This window comes from Suncus etruscus, chromosome 12, assembly GCF_024139225.1.
Source record: "Suncus etruscus isolate mSunEtr1 chromosome 12, mSunEtr1.pri.cur, whole genome shotgun sequence".
NCBI classification, from domain to species: domain Eukaryota; kingdom Metazoa; phylum Chordata; class Mammalia; order Eulipotyphla; family Soricidae; genus Suncus; species Suncus etruscus.
Genome location: NC_064859.1, coordinates 51,347,355 through 51,368,749, shown reverse-complemented (window position 1 = coordinate 51,368,749; position 21,395 = coordinate 51,347,355). Strand labels below are relative to the sequence as shown.

The 21,395-nt window shown below is 38.0% G+C and overlaps 1 protein-coding gene across 1 annotated transcript in view; it reads right to left on the bottom strand.

Moving 5' to 3' along the window:
- Positions 1 to 21,395, bottom strand: part of DNAH6 (dynein axonemal heavy chain 6) — a 234,817-nt gene that overhangs the window by 105,732 nt on the left and 107,690 nt on the right. Inside the window, exons 32-39 of the mRNA XM_049784607.1 lie at positions 18,676 to 18,824; positions 16,784 to 16,891; positions 15,191 to 15,746; positions 14,261 to 14,383; positions 11,953 to 12,135; positions 11,372 to 11,515; positions 8,359 to 8,580; positions 7,207 to 7,354 (exon numbers count right to left, since the gene is read on the bottom strand). Of these exons, the coding sequence (XP_049640564.1) occupies positions 7,207 to 7,354; positions 8,359 to 8,580; positions 11,372 to 11,515; positions 11,953 to 12,135; positions 14,261 to 14,383; positions 15,191 to 15,746; positions 16,784 to 16,891; positions 18,676 to 18,824 (1,633 nt within the window). The remainder of the gene's footprint in view (positions 1 to 7,206; positions 7,355 to 8,358; positions 8,581 to 11,371; positions 11,516 to 11,952; positions 12,136 to 14,260; positions 14,384 to 15,190; positions 15,747 to 16,783; positions 16,892 to 18,675; positions 18,825 to 21,395) is intronic.

Below are 21,395 nucleotides of genomic sequence, written 5' to 3'. Positions count from 1 at the left end.
AAGAACACCACCCATCACCAGTGCAATGTTCCCATCACCAATGTCCCAAATCTCCCTCCTCCCCACCCGACCCCTGCCTGTACTCTAGACAGGCTTTCCATTTCTCTCATATCATTATTAGGACAGTTCAAAATGTAGTTATTTCTCTAACTAAACTCATCACTCTTTGTGGTGAGCTTCCTGAAGTGAGCTGGAACTTCCAGCTCTTTTCTCTTTTGTGTCTGAAAATTATTATTGCAAGAATGTCTTTCATTTTTCTTAAAACCCATAGATGAGTGAGACCATTCTGTGTTTTTCTCTCTCTCTCTGACTTATTTCACTCAGCATAATAAATTCCGTGTACATTCATGTATAGGAAAATTTTATGACTTCATCTCTTATGACAGCTTCATAATATTCCGTCGTGTATATATACCAGTTTCTTTAGCCATTCATCTGTTGAAGGGCATCTTGGTTGTTTCCAGAGTCTTGCTATGGTAAATAGTGCTGCAATGAATATAGGTGTAAGGAAGGGGTTTTTGTATTGTATTTTTGAGTTCCTAGGGTATATTCCTAGGAGTGGTATAGCTGGATCGTACGGGAACTCGATTTCCAGTTTTTGGAGGAATCTCCATATTGCTTTCCATAAAGGTTGAACTAGACGGCATTCCCACCAGCAGTGGATAAGAATTCCTTTCTCTCCACATCCCTGCCAACACTGTTTATTCTCATTCTTTGTGATGTGTGCCATTCTCTGTGGTGTGAGGTGGTATCTCATTGTTGTTTTGATTTGCATCTCCCTGATGATTAGTGATGTGGAGCATTTCTTCATGTGTCTTTTGGCCATTTGTATTTCTTCTTTGTCAAAGTGTCTGTTCATTTCTTCTCCCCATTTTTTGATGGTATTAGATGTTTTTTTCTTGTAAATTTCTGTCAGTGCCTTGTATATTTTAGAGATTAGCCCCTTATCTGATGGGTATTGGGTGAATAGTTTCTCCCACTCAGTGGGTGGCTCTTGTATCCTGGGCACTATTTCCTTTGAGGTGCAGAAGCTTCTCAACTTAATATATTCCCATCTGTTAATTTCTGCTTTCACTTGCTTGGAGAGTGCAGTTTCCTCCTTGAAGATGCCTGTAGTCTCAATGTCCTGGAGAGTTTTGCCTATGTGTTGTTCTATATATCTTATGGTTTGGGGTCTGATATCGAGGTCTTTAATCCATTTGGATTTTACCTTCGTACATGATGTTAGCTGGGGTCTAAGTTCAATTTTTTGCAAGTGGCTAGCCAGTTGTGCCAACACCACTTGTTGAAGAGACTTTCTTTGCTCCATTTAGGATTTCTTGCTCCTTTATCAAAAATTAGGTGCTTGTAGGTCTGGGGAACATTTTCTGAGTATTCAAGCCTATTCCACTAATCTGAGGGCCTGTCCTTATTCCAATACCATGCTGTTTTGATAACTATTGCTTTGTAGTACAGTTTAAAGTTGGGGAAAGTAATTCCTCCCATATTCTTTTTCCCAATGATTGCTTTAGCTATTCGAGGGTGTTTATTGTTCCAAACGAATTTTAAAAGTGCCTGATCCACTTCTTTGAAGAATGTCATGGGTATCTTTAGAGGGATAGCATTAAATCTGTATAATGCCTTCGGGAGTATTGCCATTTTGATGATGTTAATCCTGCCAATCCATGAGCAGGGTATGTGTTTCCATTTCCATGTGTCCTCTCTTATTTCTTGAAGCAGAGTTTTATAGTTTTCTTTGTATAGGTCCTTCACATTTTTAGTCAAGTTGATTCCAAGATATTTGAGTTTGTGTGGCACTATTGTCAATGGGGTTGTTTTCTTAATGTCCATTTCTTCCTTATTACTATTGGTGTATAGAAAGGCCATTGATTTTTGTGTGTTAATTTTGTAGCTTGCCACCTTGCTATATGAGTCTATTGTTTCTAGAAGCTTTTTTGGTAGAGTCTTTAGGGTTTTCTAAGTAGAGTATCATGTCATTTGCAAACAGTGAGAGCTTGACTTCTTCCTTTCCTATCTGGATTCCCTTGATATCTTTTTCTTGCTTAATCGCTATAGCGAGTACTTCCAGTGCTATGTTGAATAGGAGTGGTGAGAGAGGACAGTCTTGTCTTGTGCCAGAATTTAGAGGGAAGGCTTTTAGTTTTTCTCCATTGAGGATAATATTTGCCACTGGCTTGTGGTAGATGGCCTAACTATATTGAGAAAGGTTCCTTCCATTCCCATCTTGCTGAGAGTTTTGATCAAGAATGGGTGTTGGACCTAATCAAATGCTTTCTCTGCATCTATTGATATGATCATGTGGTTTTTATTTTTCTTGTTGTTGATGTTGTGTATGATGTTGATAGATTTACAGATGTTAAACCATCCTTGTATTCCTGGGATGAAAGCTACTTGATTGTAGTGAATAATCTTCTTAATGAGGCATTGAATCCTATTTGCCAGGATTTTGTTGAGGATCTTTGCATCTGCATTCATCAGCAATATTGGTTTGTAATTTTCTTTTTTCGTAGCATCTCTGTCTGGTTTAGGTATCAAGGTGATGTTGGCTTTATAAAAGCTATTTGGAAGTGTTTCCATTTATTCAATTTCATGAAAGAGTCTTGCCAGGACTGGTAGTAGTTCCTCTTGAAAAGTTTGAAAGAATTCATTAGTGACTCCATCTGGGCCTGGGCTTTTGTTTTTGGGCAGACATTTGATTTTTTTTCCTTTTTCATATTTTTTTTATTTTAATTATGACAACAAAGATGTAAAGAAGAGGACAGGGTAAAGTTACAGTGGAAGCCCAATCACCCATAAACAGCATTCTCGGTAGTCCCATCGATGATGTCCCAGCCTTGAACTTTCAGCCAAAGAGCATTTAGAAAAACAAAACTGAACCCATGTACAGTACAATTACTTGTCCCTCAGATCCCCAGTTGTAGTACATACTATTTCTTAGCAGCACACAATATAATCTATAGACATTATACTTATGTAGCTCCTTAAACATTGAGGGCAAAGTACATTTCTCTAGTTCCATGTACATACTACCTAGTTTAAGTTAACCTCAAAAGTTTTAGTGGCTTGTTTTTCTTAAGGGTTGGAGTCAAGGGAACATAGTAAAAAATGGTATTCAAGTGGCATTTGTTTGCATAGGCCCACCAAAACATAAGGGACATGGAAAGACAAACTATGGTCTAAAAACAAGGAGACCCTAACCCTGAAGTTTCCTGGCACAGGATTGACTCTAGGCTCCAGGCAAATTAGTTTGTTCAATTCAAGTCATCCTCTGTAGTGGCAATACACCTCCATTCCTCACATAGTCTCTGTTGTTGGTATCATGCTTCTAGACATTTGATTTTTAATTTTAATTTCATCAATAATGATGGGGGTGTTTAGATATGGTACATCCTCTTCCTTCAACCGTGGAAGATTATAAGAGTCCAATAAATTATCCATTTCTTCCAGGTTCTCATTTTTAGTGGCATAAGTTTCTCAAAGTAGTTTCTGAATACCCTTTGAATCTCTGCCATATCAGTAGTGATCTCTCCTTTTCCATTCCTAATACGAGTTATCAAGTTTCTCTCTCTCTCTTTCTTTGTTAGATTTGCCAGTGGTCTATCAATTTTGTTTATTTTTTCAAAGAATCAACTTCTGCTTTTGTTGATCTTTCGGATTGTTTTTTGGGTTTCCACTTCGTTGATTTCTGTTCTCAGCTTTGTTATTTTCTTCTGTCTTCCTATTTTTGGGTTCTTTTGTTGAGCACTTTCTAGTTCTATTAGCTGTGTCATTAAGCTACTCAGGTAAGCCACTTCTTCCTTCCTGATGTGTGCTTGCAAAGCTATAAATTTTTTTCTCAGTACTGCTTTTGCTGTGTCCCATAAGTTCTGATAGTTTGTGTATTTATTGTCATTTGTTTCCAGGAACCTTTTGATTTCCTCCTTGATTTCATCTCGGACCCACTGGTTATTCAGTATGAGGCTGTTTAACTTTCAGTGTTAAAGTTTTTCTTCTGTGTCCCTTTGGAATTCACAAATAATTTCAGAGCCTTGTGGTCAGCGAAGGTAGCCTGCAAAATTTCTATCCTCTTGATGTTATGGAGGTATTTTTTATGTGCCAGTATGTAGTCTATCCTGGAAAATGTCCCATGTACATTGGAGAAGAATGTGTATCCAGGTTTCTGGGGATGGAGTGTCCTATATATATCCACTAGGCCTCTTTCTTCCATTTTTCTCCTCAGGTCTAGTATATTCTTGTTGGGTTTCAGTCTGGTTGACCGATCCAGTGTTGACAAAGCCGTGTTGAGGTCCCCCACAATTATTGTGTTGTTATTGATATTATTTTTCAGATTTGTCAACAGTTGTATTCAATATTTTCTGGCCCCTCATTCGGTGCATATATGTTTTTTTTTTTTTTTGTTTGTTTTTGGGCCACACCCGGTAACGCACAGGGGTTACTCCTGGCTATGTGCTCAGAAGTTGCTCCTGGCTTGGGGGACCATATGGGACACCGGGGGATCGAACCGCAGTCCATCCAAGGCTATTGCAGGCAAGGCAGGTACCTTACCTTTAGCGCCACCGCCCGGCCCCGTGGTGCATATATGTTTAGGAGAGTTATTTCTTCCTGCTCTACATACCTCTTGATTAATATAAAATGTCCATCTTTGTCCCTTACAACCTTCCTGAGTATAAAGTTCGCATTATCTGATATTAGTATGGCCACTCCAGCTTTTTTATGGGTGTTGTTTGCTTGGATAATTTTTCTCGGATAATTTTTCTCTAGCCTTTTATTTTGAGTCTATGTTTGTTCTGACTATTCAGGTGCGTTTCCTGTAGGCAGCAGAAGGTTGGATTGAGTTTTTTGATCCATTTAGCCACTCTGTGTCTCTTAACTGGTGCATTTAGTCCATTGACGTTGAGAGAAAGAATTGTCCTGGGATTTAATGCCATCTTTATATCAAAATTTGGTGTGTCTTTTGGTTAGTTTTGTCTTAAATTAGGTCTTTCAGTTTTTCTCTTAAGACTGATTTTGAGTCTGTAAAGTTTCTGAGCTGTTTTTTGTCTGTGAAACCATGTATTCTTCCGTCAAACCGGAAAGTGAGTTTTGCTGGGTACAGTATTCTAGGTGAAGCATTCATTTCATTCAGTCTTGTCACAATATCCCACCACTACTTTCTGGCCTTGAGTGTTTCTGGTGACAGGTCTGCTGTAAATCTCAAGGATGCTTGCTTGAATGTAATTTCCCCTTTTGATCTTGCTGTTTTCAGAATCTGTCTCTATCTGTGGGATTCATCATTGTGACTAGGATGTGTCTTGGGATATTTTTTCTGGTGTCTCTTTTGGTTGGTACTCTTGGAGCATGCAGGATTTGATCACATATATTCTTTATCTCTGGAAGTTTCTCTTTAATGATGTTCTTGACCGTTGATTCTTCCTGGAAATTTTCTTCCTGGGTCTCTGGGACTCCAATGATTCTTAAGTTGTTTCTGTTGAGCTTATCATAGACTTCTATTTTCATCTGTTCCCATTCTTTGACTAATTTTTCCATTGTCTGTTCATTTGCTTTAAGTTTTTTTCCAATCTCTTCTGCTGTATGGAATTGTTATTTAGCTCATCTTCCACAGCACCAAGTCTATTCTCAGCTTCTGATACCCTGTTCCAGAGTTTATCCATTTTGTCATTCACTTCGTTTACTGAGTTTTTCAGGCCTGTTAGTTGACACTTATTTCAGTTTCATTTATTGACAGTTATTTCAGTTTGGAGTTTTGTGATTTCTGTCTTCATATTTTCTTGGTTCTTGTTAGTTTTCTGTTCAACTCGATCCATGGTTTCTTTGAGTTCTTTGAGCGTCTTCCATATTGCTTGTCTAAAGTTTTTATCTGAGAGGTTGATTAGTTGATTGGTTATTATCTGCTCATCAGAATTGTCATCTTCATTCTCTATGTCTGATGCTGGCCTGCGTTGTTTTCCCATTGTCACACTCGTATTGTGGGTTTTTCTACGTGTTGTGGTGGTATTCATTGGCTAAATGATGTAGGCAGCCACATTCCTCTGGCTCCGCCCTTTCTGGATGGGTCGACTTGCTTCCAAGGGAGGGGAGTCCTCCGTGGATGAAGCCTCACACAGGATCAAATCTTAGGCTTGAGCACACAGCAGAGAAGACAGTCCAGAGAGAAATGCTGGGCTTCAGTGATCCAGCACAGTTCTTAGTGTGATTTTTTCTTCTTGTTGTGATGGTGTTTTTGTCTTAGAAAGAGCGCACAGCTGCGTAGCGAAGCAGAGCGGCTGTGCTTTGCTGGAGCCTCTTTTTGGCCCGCTCCCAAGAGTTTCACCCGACAGGACAGTAGACAGACACTCACAGGCAGCACTAACAATTTTTCACAGTCGGGCCTCACTGGGCAGTTGTAGTTTCGTAGATTTTCCCAGCCTGAGGTCACAAACAGGGGACCTGGCTTCTGCAAAGCACTGATATAGATGGTTTTTACATTATGGAGCAGTTCCTTGGCGTTCCCGCCCTAGAATGGGCCTCTGGGAGAGCGAGTTTTCTGGAGCCTCTTTTTGGTCCACTCCCAAGAGTTTCACGAAACAGGACAGTAGACAGACACACAGGCAGCACTCACAATTTTTCACATTCGGGTCCCACTCGACAATGTCTTTTGAAAGACTTTTGTCCTTGTAAATCATGGTGCCTCAATAAAAATAGGGGGAAAATAAAGGGACAATGGAAAAATATTTTAAAATATAAGAGTTTTTTTATTATTATTAAAATAAATCTATTCCTTTGGCAATGCAGGCTTGAAAGGGAGGGAATGAGCCAGGGAAAGGTAGACACTAAAGATGTTCTGAATTCAAGATGATGATAGAAATAAGCTGTTTGTTCTCTAATGCTGAAATATCTAGATAGAGCACACAGGAAAGAATTCCATCAGCATGACCATTTTAAAAAATAAGATGAGTAAAGAAAACATTCAATTATAATTTTATCACATGTGCTAGTTTGTGACTTAAAAATGAGGGGCTGGAGCAATAGTAGGGTGCTAACCTTGACTGCAGCTGACCCAGGTGCAATCTCAGGCATTCCATATGTTACCTGGGCCCACTAAGAGTAACTCCAAAGTTTAGAGTCAGAACTAAGCCCTGGTTATTATCAGATGTGGCTCCAAAATGAATGAGCAAAGAAAAAACTTAAACTAATAATTTAGGAGACAAATACAATGATTATTCTTACCTAGAATATTTTTTCTTTTCCTCTCCAGTTTTGATTCAATGATTTCCTGTGTTCTCATGGATGATGTTTGAGCAGAAAAATTTAGATAAACAGGAACATAGCCAGATGAATCTTGAATTCTATTTAGCAATCCTTTTGCAATGACGGTCTTTAAATAAAAAATGCTAATTGGTTCACAGTCACAATAATATTTTCCATTATCTATATTAGTAAAAATGCAAACCAATCAGCAAGAAAGAGAATGAAGGCAGAAAGGTTAGAACCAGGTCTAACCAGGTCTAACCAGGTTAGAGTTTCTGCCTTTCTCTTCCTTCAGATTCTGTTTAATTATGCTTATCAAAGATAGTTGGCCAGTTTTATTTTAGTTTTCTATTAAGATCCATGCTGGTTACTATTTAAGTCAATGTGATACCAAGAATCACAGAAGGACCCCAATTTTTCTGAAAACATTTCAGAAGAGAAACAATAAATTTCTATTTGGACTCCCCAAACCCAAGAAGACCAACAAACTAAATTTTCCCCGGACTCTACTTTATTTTCTAATACCATTGCCATGTCATCTACAAATAAATAGAAAAGAGGAATAGAATGACTTTTATCTACAGTCTATTGGGGATATAATCTTTGGCTAATTCCTATTTTAGTCTATTTATTGGCAGTCTTACAAATTCCAAGAGATACAACATAAAAGACCAAGACACAAAACATTGATTCACAAGGTCCTCTGGTTTATTCACACCAGGAAAAAATTGAGAAACCAGAATACTTAAAGGGCTGGAGAGAGTACTGCTTGCCTTGCATGTGGCCAACCTGGGTTTGATTTCTAGCACCTCCATATGGTCCCCTGGGTTCACCAGGAGTGATCCTTGTTGGCAGAGCCAGGAGGAAGCACTGAGCATGGCTAGGTGTTACCCAAAAAGCCATAAAAGAGAAACCAAAGCTCTCATAATCTATATATTTAACATAATTATATGAATTCTTATGGTCTCATGTCTATATATTTAGCATTTTATATTCTTCTAGAAAAATATTATTATATTAGAAAGAAAATTCTCCCAGAAAATAATGTGTTATGTATAGAATTTAAGATTCTGTATTAGCCATGCCCTTGCCTGTGGACAGACCTTGTTAGACATACGATAGGTTTCCTACCTTTCCAACTCCAGTGGTTCCCGTGAACAATACTGAGCGCTTGACCGCCAGCAGTTTTTCCATTAGATAGCCAAAGCGCACTGTGTCAGTTGTCGGGACAAGCATTTCAAAAAAGGGAATTTCTTTGTTGTACTTGAAGGTGGGTATGATTCGTTCCCAGGGATCCAGCCGTTTGGTATCAAAGTCCATGTGGACACTCCACAGATCACCAGAACTAGGAAACTGAAGTATCAAATTAAAAACCATTATTAATAGGGTTGATACGTCACAATAGAGAGAGTCACACAGAAACAAAGGCAATGAGAGAACATGAAGAAAGTTAAAATTTTATATTGTTGAGAGGTAGCTTTAAGTTATTTTTGTTTTAAACAGGAACCTGCAATACAACACATGAAAAAAGTCACATATTTTATATTAAAATCCCATCAGAATTGTCAAGTATTCTCTATATTTTTCACATTCAGATGTTCCTTTCTTCTTTCTTTCTTCTTCCTTCCTCCTTCCCTTCCTCCCCCTCCCCTCCCTCCCCCTTCCTTCCTTCCTTCCTTCCTTCCTTCCTTCCTTCCTTCCTTCCGTCCTCCCTCTCTTCCTCCCTCCCTCCATCCCTCCCTTCTCTCCCTCCATCCCTTCCTTCTCTCCCTCCCTCCCTCCCTCCCTTCCCTCCCTCCCTCCCTTCTCTCCCTCCCCTCCCTCCCTTCTCTCCCTCCCCTCCCTTCCTCTCCCTCCCTCCCTTCTCTCCCTCCCCTCCCTCCCTCCCTTCTCTCCCTCCCCTCCCTTCCTCTCCCTCCCCACCTTCCTCTCCCTCCCCTCCCTCCCCTCCTTTCTCTCCCTCCCCTCCCTCCCCTCCCTTCTCTCCCTCCCTTCTCTCCCTCCCTCCCTCCCTTCTCTCCCTCCCTCCCCTCTCTCCCTCCCTCCCCTCTCTCCCTCCCTCCCTTCCTCCCTTCCCTCCCTCCCTTTCTCCCTCCTTCTCTCCCTCCCTCCCTCCTTCCCTCCCTCCCTCCCTCCCTCCCTCCCTCCCTTCCTTCCCTTCCTCCCTCCCTTCCTTCCCTTCCTCCCTCCATTCCTTCCCTTCCTTCCCTCCCTTCCTTCCCTTCTTCCCTCCTTCCTTCCCTCCTTCCTTCCTTCCTTCCTTCCTTCCTTCCTTCCTTCCTTCCTTCCTTCCTTCCTTCCTTCCTTCCTTCCTTCCTTCCTTCCTTCCTTTCTTCCTTCCTTCCTTTTTCTTTTTTTCTGCTTTTGGACCACACCTGGTCGTGCTCAGGGGCTACTCCTGGCTCTGCAATCAGAAATCGCTCCTGACAGGCTCAGGGCGACTAACGGGGATCCAGGGAATCGAATCCAGCTCTGCCACAAGGCAAATGCCTGTCACAAGATAGCTGTACTATCTCTCTCTCCCCTTCAGATGTTTATTCTGTAGCTGTGCTTGGTGCTAAGGGAAAAGTGCTGAATGAGACCTGATAGATCCGTATAGGGGACATAAGCACATCACATAATATCCATGAGAAATCAGGATTATAAAGGAGTTAAATACTTTCATGAAGAAGGCATACATAATTGTTTCTGCAGGGTAGTGATAGTGGTACCTGGAGATTCAGGATGGCTGCTGCTGCTGTGATGATATTGCTCAGATTCAATGTATAGACAGAAAATAGTTGACAAAAAAGGGACTTGATGTGAATGAAATAGGCTGGTGATGGGGATCAAACCCAGGTTGACTGTGTGTAAGACAAACATTCTAACTGCTGTACTATCACTACAGCCTCCAAAGATTTTTCTTTCTGATAAATTTTAACTTTGGTGTAATTTAATGCAGAAAGCAAAAAATAATAGCATAAAGAACTCCCAAATATATTTTATCTAGATTAACTGATAGTTTACATTTAATTCCCTGTGCTTTACTATTATCATTTTTTTGTTTATGAGAGTGCCTATAAAAGGTATATCTTAAAGAATGAGGATACTTTCTTACATAACTATAGTAAAATGATAAAGCCACAGGAAACTAAGTAGTGATGTTATTATCCTATTTACTTTCCATATTCAAGAATTGCCAATTGTTTTTATAACGTTTTAATAGTTTTATTTTTTTGCATCTGGTATTCAGTCTAGGATAAAGCTTTATTTTGGTATGGATCCCTAAGTCTTTTTCTCTGGGAAAGTTCTTCGACTTTATTTTCCAGTACAGATATTTTTTAAAGAAAACACTCAAGTCTATTTTATAAAATTCTCATCACTTTGGGTATTCTAGAATATATTGTCTTATTCAGAATTAGACTATGATGAAAGGAAGACTTCAGAATCAACATGGTACCATTTCAGGAGGAATAGGCGTTTCTTAGCTATTTATGCTAAATTATCACTTAATTAAGGCAGAGGCTGCAATGTTCCTTCACTATAATGATGCTAGTTTTTTCTCTATGCAATTAATTAGTGATTTGTAGGAGGAATGATGAAACTATGTGAATTCTCTTTCCTAAATTAAACCTTACTATAATATATGCAAAGTAGTGAAGTTTTTACACATGATCTTAGCTAATAGGCTGAGAAGCAGTGCAAAGAATGATTTTTCTAACTCATGATTTTTTCTTTCTTTGTATTTTACTAAAAGGAAGAATTCTTTCTTCTCTCCATATATTGCTTATGCATAATTTATTCATGTATTTTTCATACATAATTTATTCATGTATTTTTCTTACAAAATTTTCTTACAAATCCATATATTTCGGGCTATTTCAAAGTCTGGGTTAAATAATGTATCATTTACTTTGATAATCAAATCTACCCAAATTTGGCCAGTGAGAATCCTTTCAAATTTGCTCCTGTGTTCTTTTGATATGATTCACCGTTCTTTGCATTCTTCTTTATATATATGATGTAAATGTAATAGACTCATTTTTGTACTTTGCCTTTCTAAGTAAACTACTAAGGAGTTTTTGTTCCCTTTCATGGAGAATGGTATTTAGATATTAGCATACCAGATACTATTCTTATAGTATATATAAAATTTGTCTCTTACCCTGGAATCAGGATTATCATCAAATTGTGTTCTTACAAATGTATCAAAAGAATCCCAGTAGTTTTCAGTTAGATTTCCACCCAAAGACCATATATAACAGAAGACAAAAGTCTGACATAGTATAGTGTTCAGTTTTGATGATTCCTGGAAAAAATGTATAATTTTGAGTATCTTGTATGTTTTTTTTTACCTTACTTAGCAACATAAGAATCCTAACTTGCGAACTTTAAAGTTTTATATTTTAAAATGACAAACTTTAAAGTGTCCTCTGCTTAGATTAATGCATATATGTAAAAAAGGTTTAGTGTTGTTTTGTAGATTTTATTCAATGGTTCCGATTGAATTTTATAGTAGTAATCTTTAGATACTTTTAGAAAACGATTGGGAAATAGTAGACAACATTTAGGTTGTATTGCTCTCCTTCCAACTTTGAGATTTGGAGAATTTTTCTCACAGTTATTAGCTACCTGGAAAATTAACTAGAAAAATAAAATGATTGTATCATATAAAATATTCATTTTCAAAGTATCTATAACATTTTTATTTTTCCAGATTTTACTCCATAAGAAAAGCCTTCATACCATTGACAAGTTCACACCATCCTTTGAAAATATCAAAGACTCCAGTAAGCAACAGAGGGTAGTCACTTTGCTGATGTCCACTTGTGGAATAGCTTGGCCACATTTTTTGTTAATAAAATTTAAGCCATCCTCAACATAACGCTGGAACAGATTCATGATGTATTGTTGAGCATCTTCACTAAGCTGACAATGAAACAAATAATTTTAACAAGACCAAATTAAAAATTTGTAATTAAGAAGAGGGTTGGGTCCAATCTGCAGATTATAATCTTTTTGACTTTTAGATTAAAGAGTGTAAGCATCCTAAGATATAAAACAAGGAGTGAGATGTACCTGAGTAATGGAACACTTGCCTTGCATATTTGGAAACCTGAGTTCAGTCCCCTGGCAACATAACAAAAAATAAGGTCACAATTAATTACTTTTTTGGTGATACTGCTCAAGAGTACACCAAGCACAGAAAGGCATATGCTTTACCATTGAGCCACATCTTCTGACACTAAAATTTAATTTTAAAAACTTTCTGCAACTTAAAAAATATACATAGGGCAGTTTTTCCTCAGGAGTCTATATTAGTGATATTGTCCATAGTTAAGAATACTGGGATATAAAAGAAACATGAGACATGAACTAATCTATGTAAGTAGAAGAAATAAGTCAACATTTTTAAAGAAATATAGCTCTCATCACTCCTATGCAGCACCTTACAGGAAGATCTAGTTAATACAATAAATAATAAGTGTTTTATATCTATATTAGATATTAATCTTTAATCAAATATGTGTTCAGTTAGTATTTTCTCCCACTCAGGGGCATCTATTTTAGGCCTCATTTCTTTCTCAGTGCAGAAGTTTTTAGTGCCAATTTTAAATGTCTGCTTTTGTTTGTTTGTTTGTTTATTTATTTATTTTGCCAATAGGATATAATCCTGAAGAGTCCTGCCTATTTTATTTTCCTCCATGTATTTTTAGAAGCAGGTTTAATACCAAGGTCTTTAAATACATTTTGAATTGATCTTTTGTGACTGCTCATTGCAGCATTATTTACAACAACCAAGATCTGGAACCAACCTAACTGCCCAATAATAGATGAGTGGGTAAAAAAAAATGTGTGGGAGCTGGTGAGGTGGCGCTAGAGGTAAGGTGTCTCAAGCGCTAGCCAAGGAAAGGACCACTGTTCGATCCCCCGGCGTCCCATATGGTCCCCCAAGCCAGGGGCAATTTCCGAGCGCATAGCCAGGAGTAACCCCTGAACATCAAATGGGTGTGGCCTGAAAAAATGTGTGGACAGCCACAATTAAATAGTACAGCTATAAGAAAAACAACTTGAATAGAATTAGAGGGAGACAGCCTGAGTGAAGTGAGTTAGAAAGGAAAAGAGGAGCAAATACCTGATGTTCTCACTCATTTGTAGAATAGAGAGACTTCATAAGGGCTTAGTCAATTCTTGATGAAAACTGAGACAGTATCAATAGATACCTAGTATCTAAAATCTAGATCTTAGTATCTAAGATATCTTAGTATCTCAGATACTCTGAGAAAGGATCAATTGAACTGAGATGGAAGGTCTTGGGAATGGAGGAGCAGGGGAGGGGATAACGACAGGAATCCAGGACTCCTGATGGTGGATGAGATGCAGCAGTACTGCAGAACTAAAACAGTACTCTTGGTTCTCAGAGGTGAACCTAAAATCTAAAGTAGGCAATTAATACCTTGGGTTAAATGCTCCTCTCTTTAATCGTTTCTTGCTCTCATTATACCAAATCTTTGTAGTCTCTTATTTTTTTTTAAATGCCCAATTTATTCTAGTTGTATTTGGAGAAATTCAGGGAAATGGCGTGTGTTTGTATCTGAGAAGAATGTGTTTGAGAACTGTCAGACTGTGAAGGCAAGAACCAGGGTGGGGGCCGGTGAGGTGGTGCTAGAGGTAAGGTGTCTGCCTTGTAAGCGCTAGCCCCGGCGTCCCATGTGGTCCCCTCAAGCCAGGGGCAATTTCTGAGTGCTTAGCCAGGAGTAATCCCTGAACATCAAACGGGTGTGGCCGAAAAACCAAAAAAAAAAAAAAAAAAAAAAAAAAAGAACCAGAGTGAATAGGCAGGCAAGCAGAGCCATATTACAGAGAGGACAAGAGGTAGAAAGCATAAAGACCTTCCTGGATGATTCCAAGAACTCTTAGAAGAGAAGCTAGGCTCAAGGCTCATTTACCTCAAGGAGCTGAGGCCTTCACCTACTGCTATTTGCATCCTCCAAAGCAGCCAGAGCATGGAGACAGATGGAGGCAGTGGGGAGGAATATCTGGCTGTGCTTACTTTTTTAGAAATACTTTGCATCCAGGTTTTAACATAAGGCATCCATTTCAGCTCTTCGGGATCCACAAAAACCATTCCACATCGACTGACTGTTGCTGGGGAGGCAACCTTTAGATCTTGCACCTAAAATAAAGTCGACCAGGAAATACTAGTGTAGTGCTTTTCTAGATCTGTAACTTTAATGTTAATTAATAGCACATTTAAAGCTTCATACTGAAAGGTTTTATGTGAGAGTATTATAATTAGAAATATAGAAGAAAATTAGTTATGGTACAGCTTGAAAAAATACAAGTCAAAATAACAGTAACAAGACATACGCATCTACTAGTCAAGGAAGACACTGTCAGATCCTTGGGGACAGAGAGTAGTTGATATTCTTTTCTGTTTTTCTTTTCTTCTTTCTTTTTTTCATTCTTGCATCTAATACTTAGCCTTGTAGCTATTACATAGTAGCATTAAGCAGTGTTTGATAAATGATTATGTGGAGGGGCATTTTCCTTAATGTTTTGTGTTATCATGAGTTCAATTCCTCTTCTATCCACAAAATTTTCATGTCATAGAAGAATAATTCATTCAATTAAAAAGAATACCTATATTTCAAATTTTATAGAGTCATCAACATAGATTTTACTATCTCAAGTGAAAAAGAAACAAGTGTTGGAGAAACCATAATTTATAATTCCTACTTTTAGAAAGACAAGAACATTTGAGAGGTTTTTATCAGGACTGTTTTCTCTAGTAAGACATCTGTTATTAGAACCAATCTAATAAATATTTTTATGTAATCAGTCAAGGTTTTATTTAAATCATATATGTCATTAGTGTGAAGAAAAGTTATGCTAATGTCAGGAAATAATGAAGAAATTAATAAAATTTTTAATGATGGCAGGACAATCTAAAATGTTATTACACAGAAAAGTATATATTTACCTCAAAAAGCATATGGATTTGGGGTGTGAGCTTAATTCTCTCACTGTTGGCTAGGCAAAGCATCTTGTTATCATCCAATACTGTGTTCATATTCTCTATCCAAAGAGCATCCACTGGTCCATCACTGATGATCCATTTATGATCTTCTGAAGTATCATTCACAGCTGCTCGAACACTCAGTGCCATCAAACCATCTTTCCATTCCAAAGTTAAGTTATTAACTTCCCCATATAGTTCACCCATGGTAATTGATTTAGGATTAAGAACATATGTTTTAACTGGTTGGTAAAAATGATAGTCTACTCCAAGTTTTCGTAAATTCCCTAAAGTTTGTGCTAGTACTTGGTAAATTGTGGTCTTGCCACCTCCTGTTGGTCCCACTAACATAACACCATGCCTTACTAGCATAGTTTCATATAATTGTATCACCTTTTTAACCATACACAACTCAGGTTGCAGGTTTTGTGCAGTCATGGCATCTATAATTGTCGACTGAAGTATTCCATAATTGTGTTCTGGAATATGAATTCCAGGAAAAAGATCAGATATGATTCCACTGAAAAGGTAAAAATAATACGAAATAACACAAATCATTAATATTTCTTGGTAGTTCTCACAATTCTTATAATATGGACAATTATTATAATATGGACAATTTTCTTATAATATAGACAACAATAATTATCAAATCTTAAATATAAAATTGATTTTTAGTTATTTTTTAAAAGTGTCATGATTAATACATTTAAATGTGTGATTAATATTGAGTTACAATTTTTATTTTTTTATTTTTTATTTTATTTTATTTTATTTTTTTTGTGGTTTTCTTTGTGTCACACCCGGCAGTGCTCAGGGGTTATTCCTGGCTCCAGGCTCAGAAATTGCTCCTGGCAGGCACGGGGGACCATATGGGACACCGAGATTTGAACCAATGACCTCCTGCATGAAAGGCAAACACCTTACCTCCATGCTATCTCTCCGGCCCCGAGTTACAATTTTTAAAGACAAATAGAATATCTAAACAGATTTTATATTACAGTACATGAATACAATAAACAATATAGAAGGTTGTCTGGAAGGTAAGTTTATCTTAGTGACACTACACCTTCAATAAAAGGATGAATGGACTATTCTTATTACAATACTGATATCTGTGAGATTAAGCAAATTTAATATGGAACTCAAGTTGAAATCCTAAACTGAACAAATAAAATAAAATGAGACACTGGCCTAAAAGTGAATCTTGAAAGTATTATGGGATTCCTACCTTTTTAAAATTGTTTTTTAAGCAATACTTAGATGTGCTCTTAAGGCTTCCTCCTGGCTCTGTGCTTAGGGACTTAGGGATCACTCCTGGCAGTGTTCGGGGACCTTATATGGAGCTGACTTTTGACAAGGGGGCAGGCTACATGCAAGGCAAGCAAGCATCTAATGCACCCACCTCTCTCTCTCTCTCTCTAGCCTGCATACGGTCTAATGAGCCAGATCAAGAGTGATTCCTGATTGCAGAGCCAGGAAAAAACCCTGAGCACAGCTTAGTGTGACGTGACCCTAAACTTAGCTAGAGCAAACATAGAAAGAAAAGCAAGTTACCTGAACAGAATAGCATCATCTGTTAGAAATTTTGGCAAGTTGGAGTCTCGCAAAGCTCTTATCAACACTACATCTTCACTTAAGTTTGGGTGCTCTCTTTTTAAGGACCTAAACTCAAAGAAATAATTCAGAATGTTAAATATGATTTTTCAGGTCTACAGGTCAGAGATTCTGCTAACCAAAATGGGCTCTTCAGAGTAATTCAGTGATTCAATTAAAATTTTTATTAAGAAATTTTTTTTTTTTTTTGGTTTTTGGGCCACACCCGGCGGTGCTCAGGGGTTACTCCTGGCTGTCTGCTCAGAAATAGCTCCTGGCAGGCACTGGGGACCATATGGGACACCGGGATTCGAACCAACCATCTTTGGTCCTGGATCGGCTGCTTGCAAGGCAAACACCGCTGTGCTATCTCTCTGGGCCAAGAAATATTTTTTAAGAATATTTTAATTAATTAATTAATTAATTTGTTTTTTCAGCCACACCCAGTGACGCTCAGGGGTTACTCTTGGCTATGTGCTCAGAAATCATTCCTGGCTTGGGGGATCATATGGGGACTTCCGGGGATCTAACCATGGTATGTCGTAGGCTAGTGTGCGCATGACAGATGACTTATTGCTTGTGCCACCGCTCCGCCCCTTTATTTTTGCAGATTCTGCAAAATCCCTCTCTACATATTCCTGTTGTATAATACCATTGTATATATGGTATTTAAGCCCATCAGAGCTCATGAAAAGTCAGGCACCGGCTGCACAGAGTTGAGGAAAAGACAAAGACATTTCCTTGACATCACACCTCTCTGCACCCCTCCCTATTAGATTCAGACTTTAACATGAACTTAAGAGTCCTCTTAAGTTATGCATCTTGATTCATTCTTTCCTTTCTTTTGACCCAGAATGTCTTGTTTTACTCTTTTGCAAACTCTTAATTACAGGTCCATTTCTTCTCCCCAGTGAATCTTGTCATAGCTCTGTAACTGCCCTCACCACAACATATCGTAGATGAATATGCTGGTTTGACTCTCTGATTGCTCTTGTGTTTGTTGAGTGTAGGTGTATCTGAACTCTAAATAATCCCTGGTCTTAATTTTCCTGTAGTGAGGAGAATCTAAGAAGTGAAGAGAAAGAACTGAAGATAAAGGACACTGCCTTTTGTGTGAACCCAGATACAGGAAATAGAAAAAGGGGGTACAGAGCCTTGTTGGTGAGTTGGGGAAGAGATGAAGGGCCAGAAAAGAGATTTCCTCAGAGATTATGGACAAGTCAGGGATCCCAGAGGTAAGAGTTTCAAGACAAGAGAGAGAGAGAGAGAGAGAGAGAGAGAGAGAGAGAGAGAGAGAGAGAGAGAGAGAGGGAGAGAAGCTGAGAACGAAAGAAAGAAAAGATTCTGTCTTTATTAGAAATTAGAAAAAATTTATCTAGAACCATGTTATAAAGATTTAGAAGAAATCTAGGAATAAACCAAACTGAAAATGAAATGAAGTTTCTATTTAAAAGAAAACTTTTAATAATGGATAACATCACTGTATTAACATAGCTTAAGCAGCGCATAGTTTAAGGAAGTCAGCCTGTCTTAGATACTAGTAAAGACTTTTGTTCACTAAAAACCAGTGCATAGAATGAGTTCAGAGGAAATGAAATTATTCCAAATTTTATTTAAGACTCAGGTACAGCTTGGGAGCAACCATGTTGGGCCTCACAGTGAAGAACTTTCCTAGAAGGAAGACAGATGCCCTATATATTGTGGCCTGGGCACATCAAGGTTAAGGAATATGGCAGCACCAGCAGCTAAATTTATCATTCACTATGGAGCTTAGGAACCATCTGTAAGTTTTTCCCTTAATGTGCTTGATTACATGCTATAGAATTTAACTCTTGGCTGCTCTAATTTCTTACCCAGCCATGACTAGCACAGACTTGACAGCTCTCATGCCAAAGTCATAGTGGTCCTGTTGAGAGAGCTGCTCACTGCAAAGCTTATACATCTGCGTCATTTTTCTTGCTAATGTTTTACTGGATTCAAATCCTTCAGAATATAGAATGACCTAGGAGGGAAAAGTACATATAACATATGAGGTGATACTGAAAATAATATATTAATAGGGTACCAATAACATCACAGTCTGCTATAGGCATTACACTTCTCCCTGTTATATTGTTTACCAGAGAAATATAATGAGTGAAGTGGAAAAAGTCAATGTGGGCCACCAGAAGGTGGCAGGTGAGGAATTAATGGGGATGTTTGAGAACTAAATCTGTTTCCGTCCCAGAGATGAAGATATGGCTGAGATGAAATCTGATTCAAGAGTCATTATTTGAGAATGCGTATATAATGGAGACTGTGTGGTGTTATGAGGCCAGAGAATAAAAGCAACAATTGGGCATCTTCCCTCCATCAGAGTAAATGATACCACATACTCTCTTTTGGCTCCCTGGGAAAGAAGGCAGACAACACAAAGATTTGTCATCTGCTCCTGACACGTTTCTACATCCTCATTTAAATACATTAATGGAAACAGTGGTGGTGTACTGGGAACAGAGAACAGTGTAGTTGGTGAAAATTTTCTCTAGTCTAGTCTTTTCCAAAGTGGGCAATATTTCCCCCTGGGAAATGCAATGATCCAAGGGACTCTAGTAGCAATAGATGAATTATGAGGTAGGAACTTTCTGTAGTTTGCTTAGAAAGGGGAGATTATCAGGGATATGGTGAATGATTTTTTTTTCCTGAAAAGGGGAGTGTAGGTCACAGAAATTTGGAGGTCGCTATTCTAATCCATAATTACTGGTATTACTGCAATTGGTTTCAGAATCAAGATTTAGAATGCTGTGGAGACTGCTATGGAATGCTGTGGAGAGTGTCTTTTGTTGGTTGCCCTGCCAAATACACATTTGTTGAATTAAATAAATAACGATGGGGCTGGATGGCGATGGATGGAGGCCTTTGTGCTTAGGCCCCAGCCACGTGGCTTCATCCCCCATCCAGCTGGCGGGTTCCAGGCCCAGGTGATCGGCGTAATCAAGACTCACTCACAGGCAGGCTTCAGGAAGCATTAACTTTATTCATACCCTATTCACCACATGTGTGTGGCCTATCTCATAACCTTTTAAGCACTAGTTATTCTTGGCCCTGCATCTAAACTCCTTTCAGCCATCTTCCTCAGAGCGCCCAGCAGCGCAGCAAGGGCCAAGAGCCAAAGGGCCAAAAAGCCAAAAGGCAAAAAGCCAAAAGGGCAAAAAGCCAAAAGGGGCCAAAAGCAAAATAAAAATAAAAGGAAGGTAATACAGTTTAACATCTAATTTCTAACCACCTGCATCTTTGTCTTAGTCATTTTCTTTATGATTTAAATGTGTTTTGTTGTCTTTCAAAGTTAATATTTTCTATTGCAAAATGTTTTACTGTGTATTTTAATGTACTTAGCCTGTTTTTAAAATGTATGTTATGCATGTATGCTGGAGTACTTGTGTATAGGAAAGGTATAGGAACAATGAAGTTCCCCCAATATAGTTCAAGGAATTAAAAGTATTTATTGGAAGAGGGAACTGAAGACTCTGATGTGGTGTTAACATTGCATGCATGGGGCTATCATTAACAGTATTGTGAATAATGGCGCCTCAATATAAAGTGGAGAAAATATTTATTCAAACAGACCTGGGTCATTGATTCTGTAATAGTAGGAATAGTTCTGATTGAATTTTTAAATTTATTTGGCTACTTGAGTGACATAAAAATCAGATGAAGAATGAAATATGAACAAACCCTGGAGTGAGTTCTACACATGGTTTTTCTTGCTAACATTGTTGGACAATAAACAAGTCATTTGTTGTCCTTTCCAAAACAGACTTTTCTACCAGCTGATAAAAGTTATTTTTTTAATTGCTGGGCTTTTCTATTCTCAGATATTTAATTCTACTTCATATAGACTATTTTGAAGTCTATTTTAAATATATAATATAAACATTAAAATGGAAAAAAAATCAAATAGTTCTATTCTTATACTTTCTTACTAAGTGGTGCTTACTAAGTGTTGTTCTAGGGGTCAGAGCGATAGCACATCAGTAGGCCATTTTCCTTGCAAGCGGTTGACCCAGGAGACAGATGATCCCCGGCATCCCATATGGTCCCCCAAGCCAGGAGCAATTTCTGAGCTCACAGCCAGGAGTAACCCCTGACCACCGGGTATGGTCCAAAAACAAAAACAAAAACAAACAAACAAACAAAAAGAAATGTTGTTCTAAGGAGGGTAGTGTCCCTTGGTATAAAATGCTGGACTAAGAACACTACATTTTCTAGAGAACTGAAATTGCCCTATATTTAGATCTCAATAATCACACAGATAAATATGTGTTTAAGTATTTATTGAGTTATACTCTCTGATCTAGGTAGTTCACTATTTAATTGTACAACTCAGCAGAAGCATACAAAATTTAAGTACATTGATTCTCAGCTAATATAAGTTAGACAAATGTTTATAGGGTTTAAATTAGATTAAATAGATTCTTAGCTATATAAAGGACAAATATAATCATAACTAATTTATTAGCAACTACTACTTTTTGCCCAAGCTGATATAGAAATTCAAGCCAATTCTTGCCTCCATTGTGATTAGTATAATTTA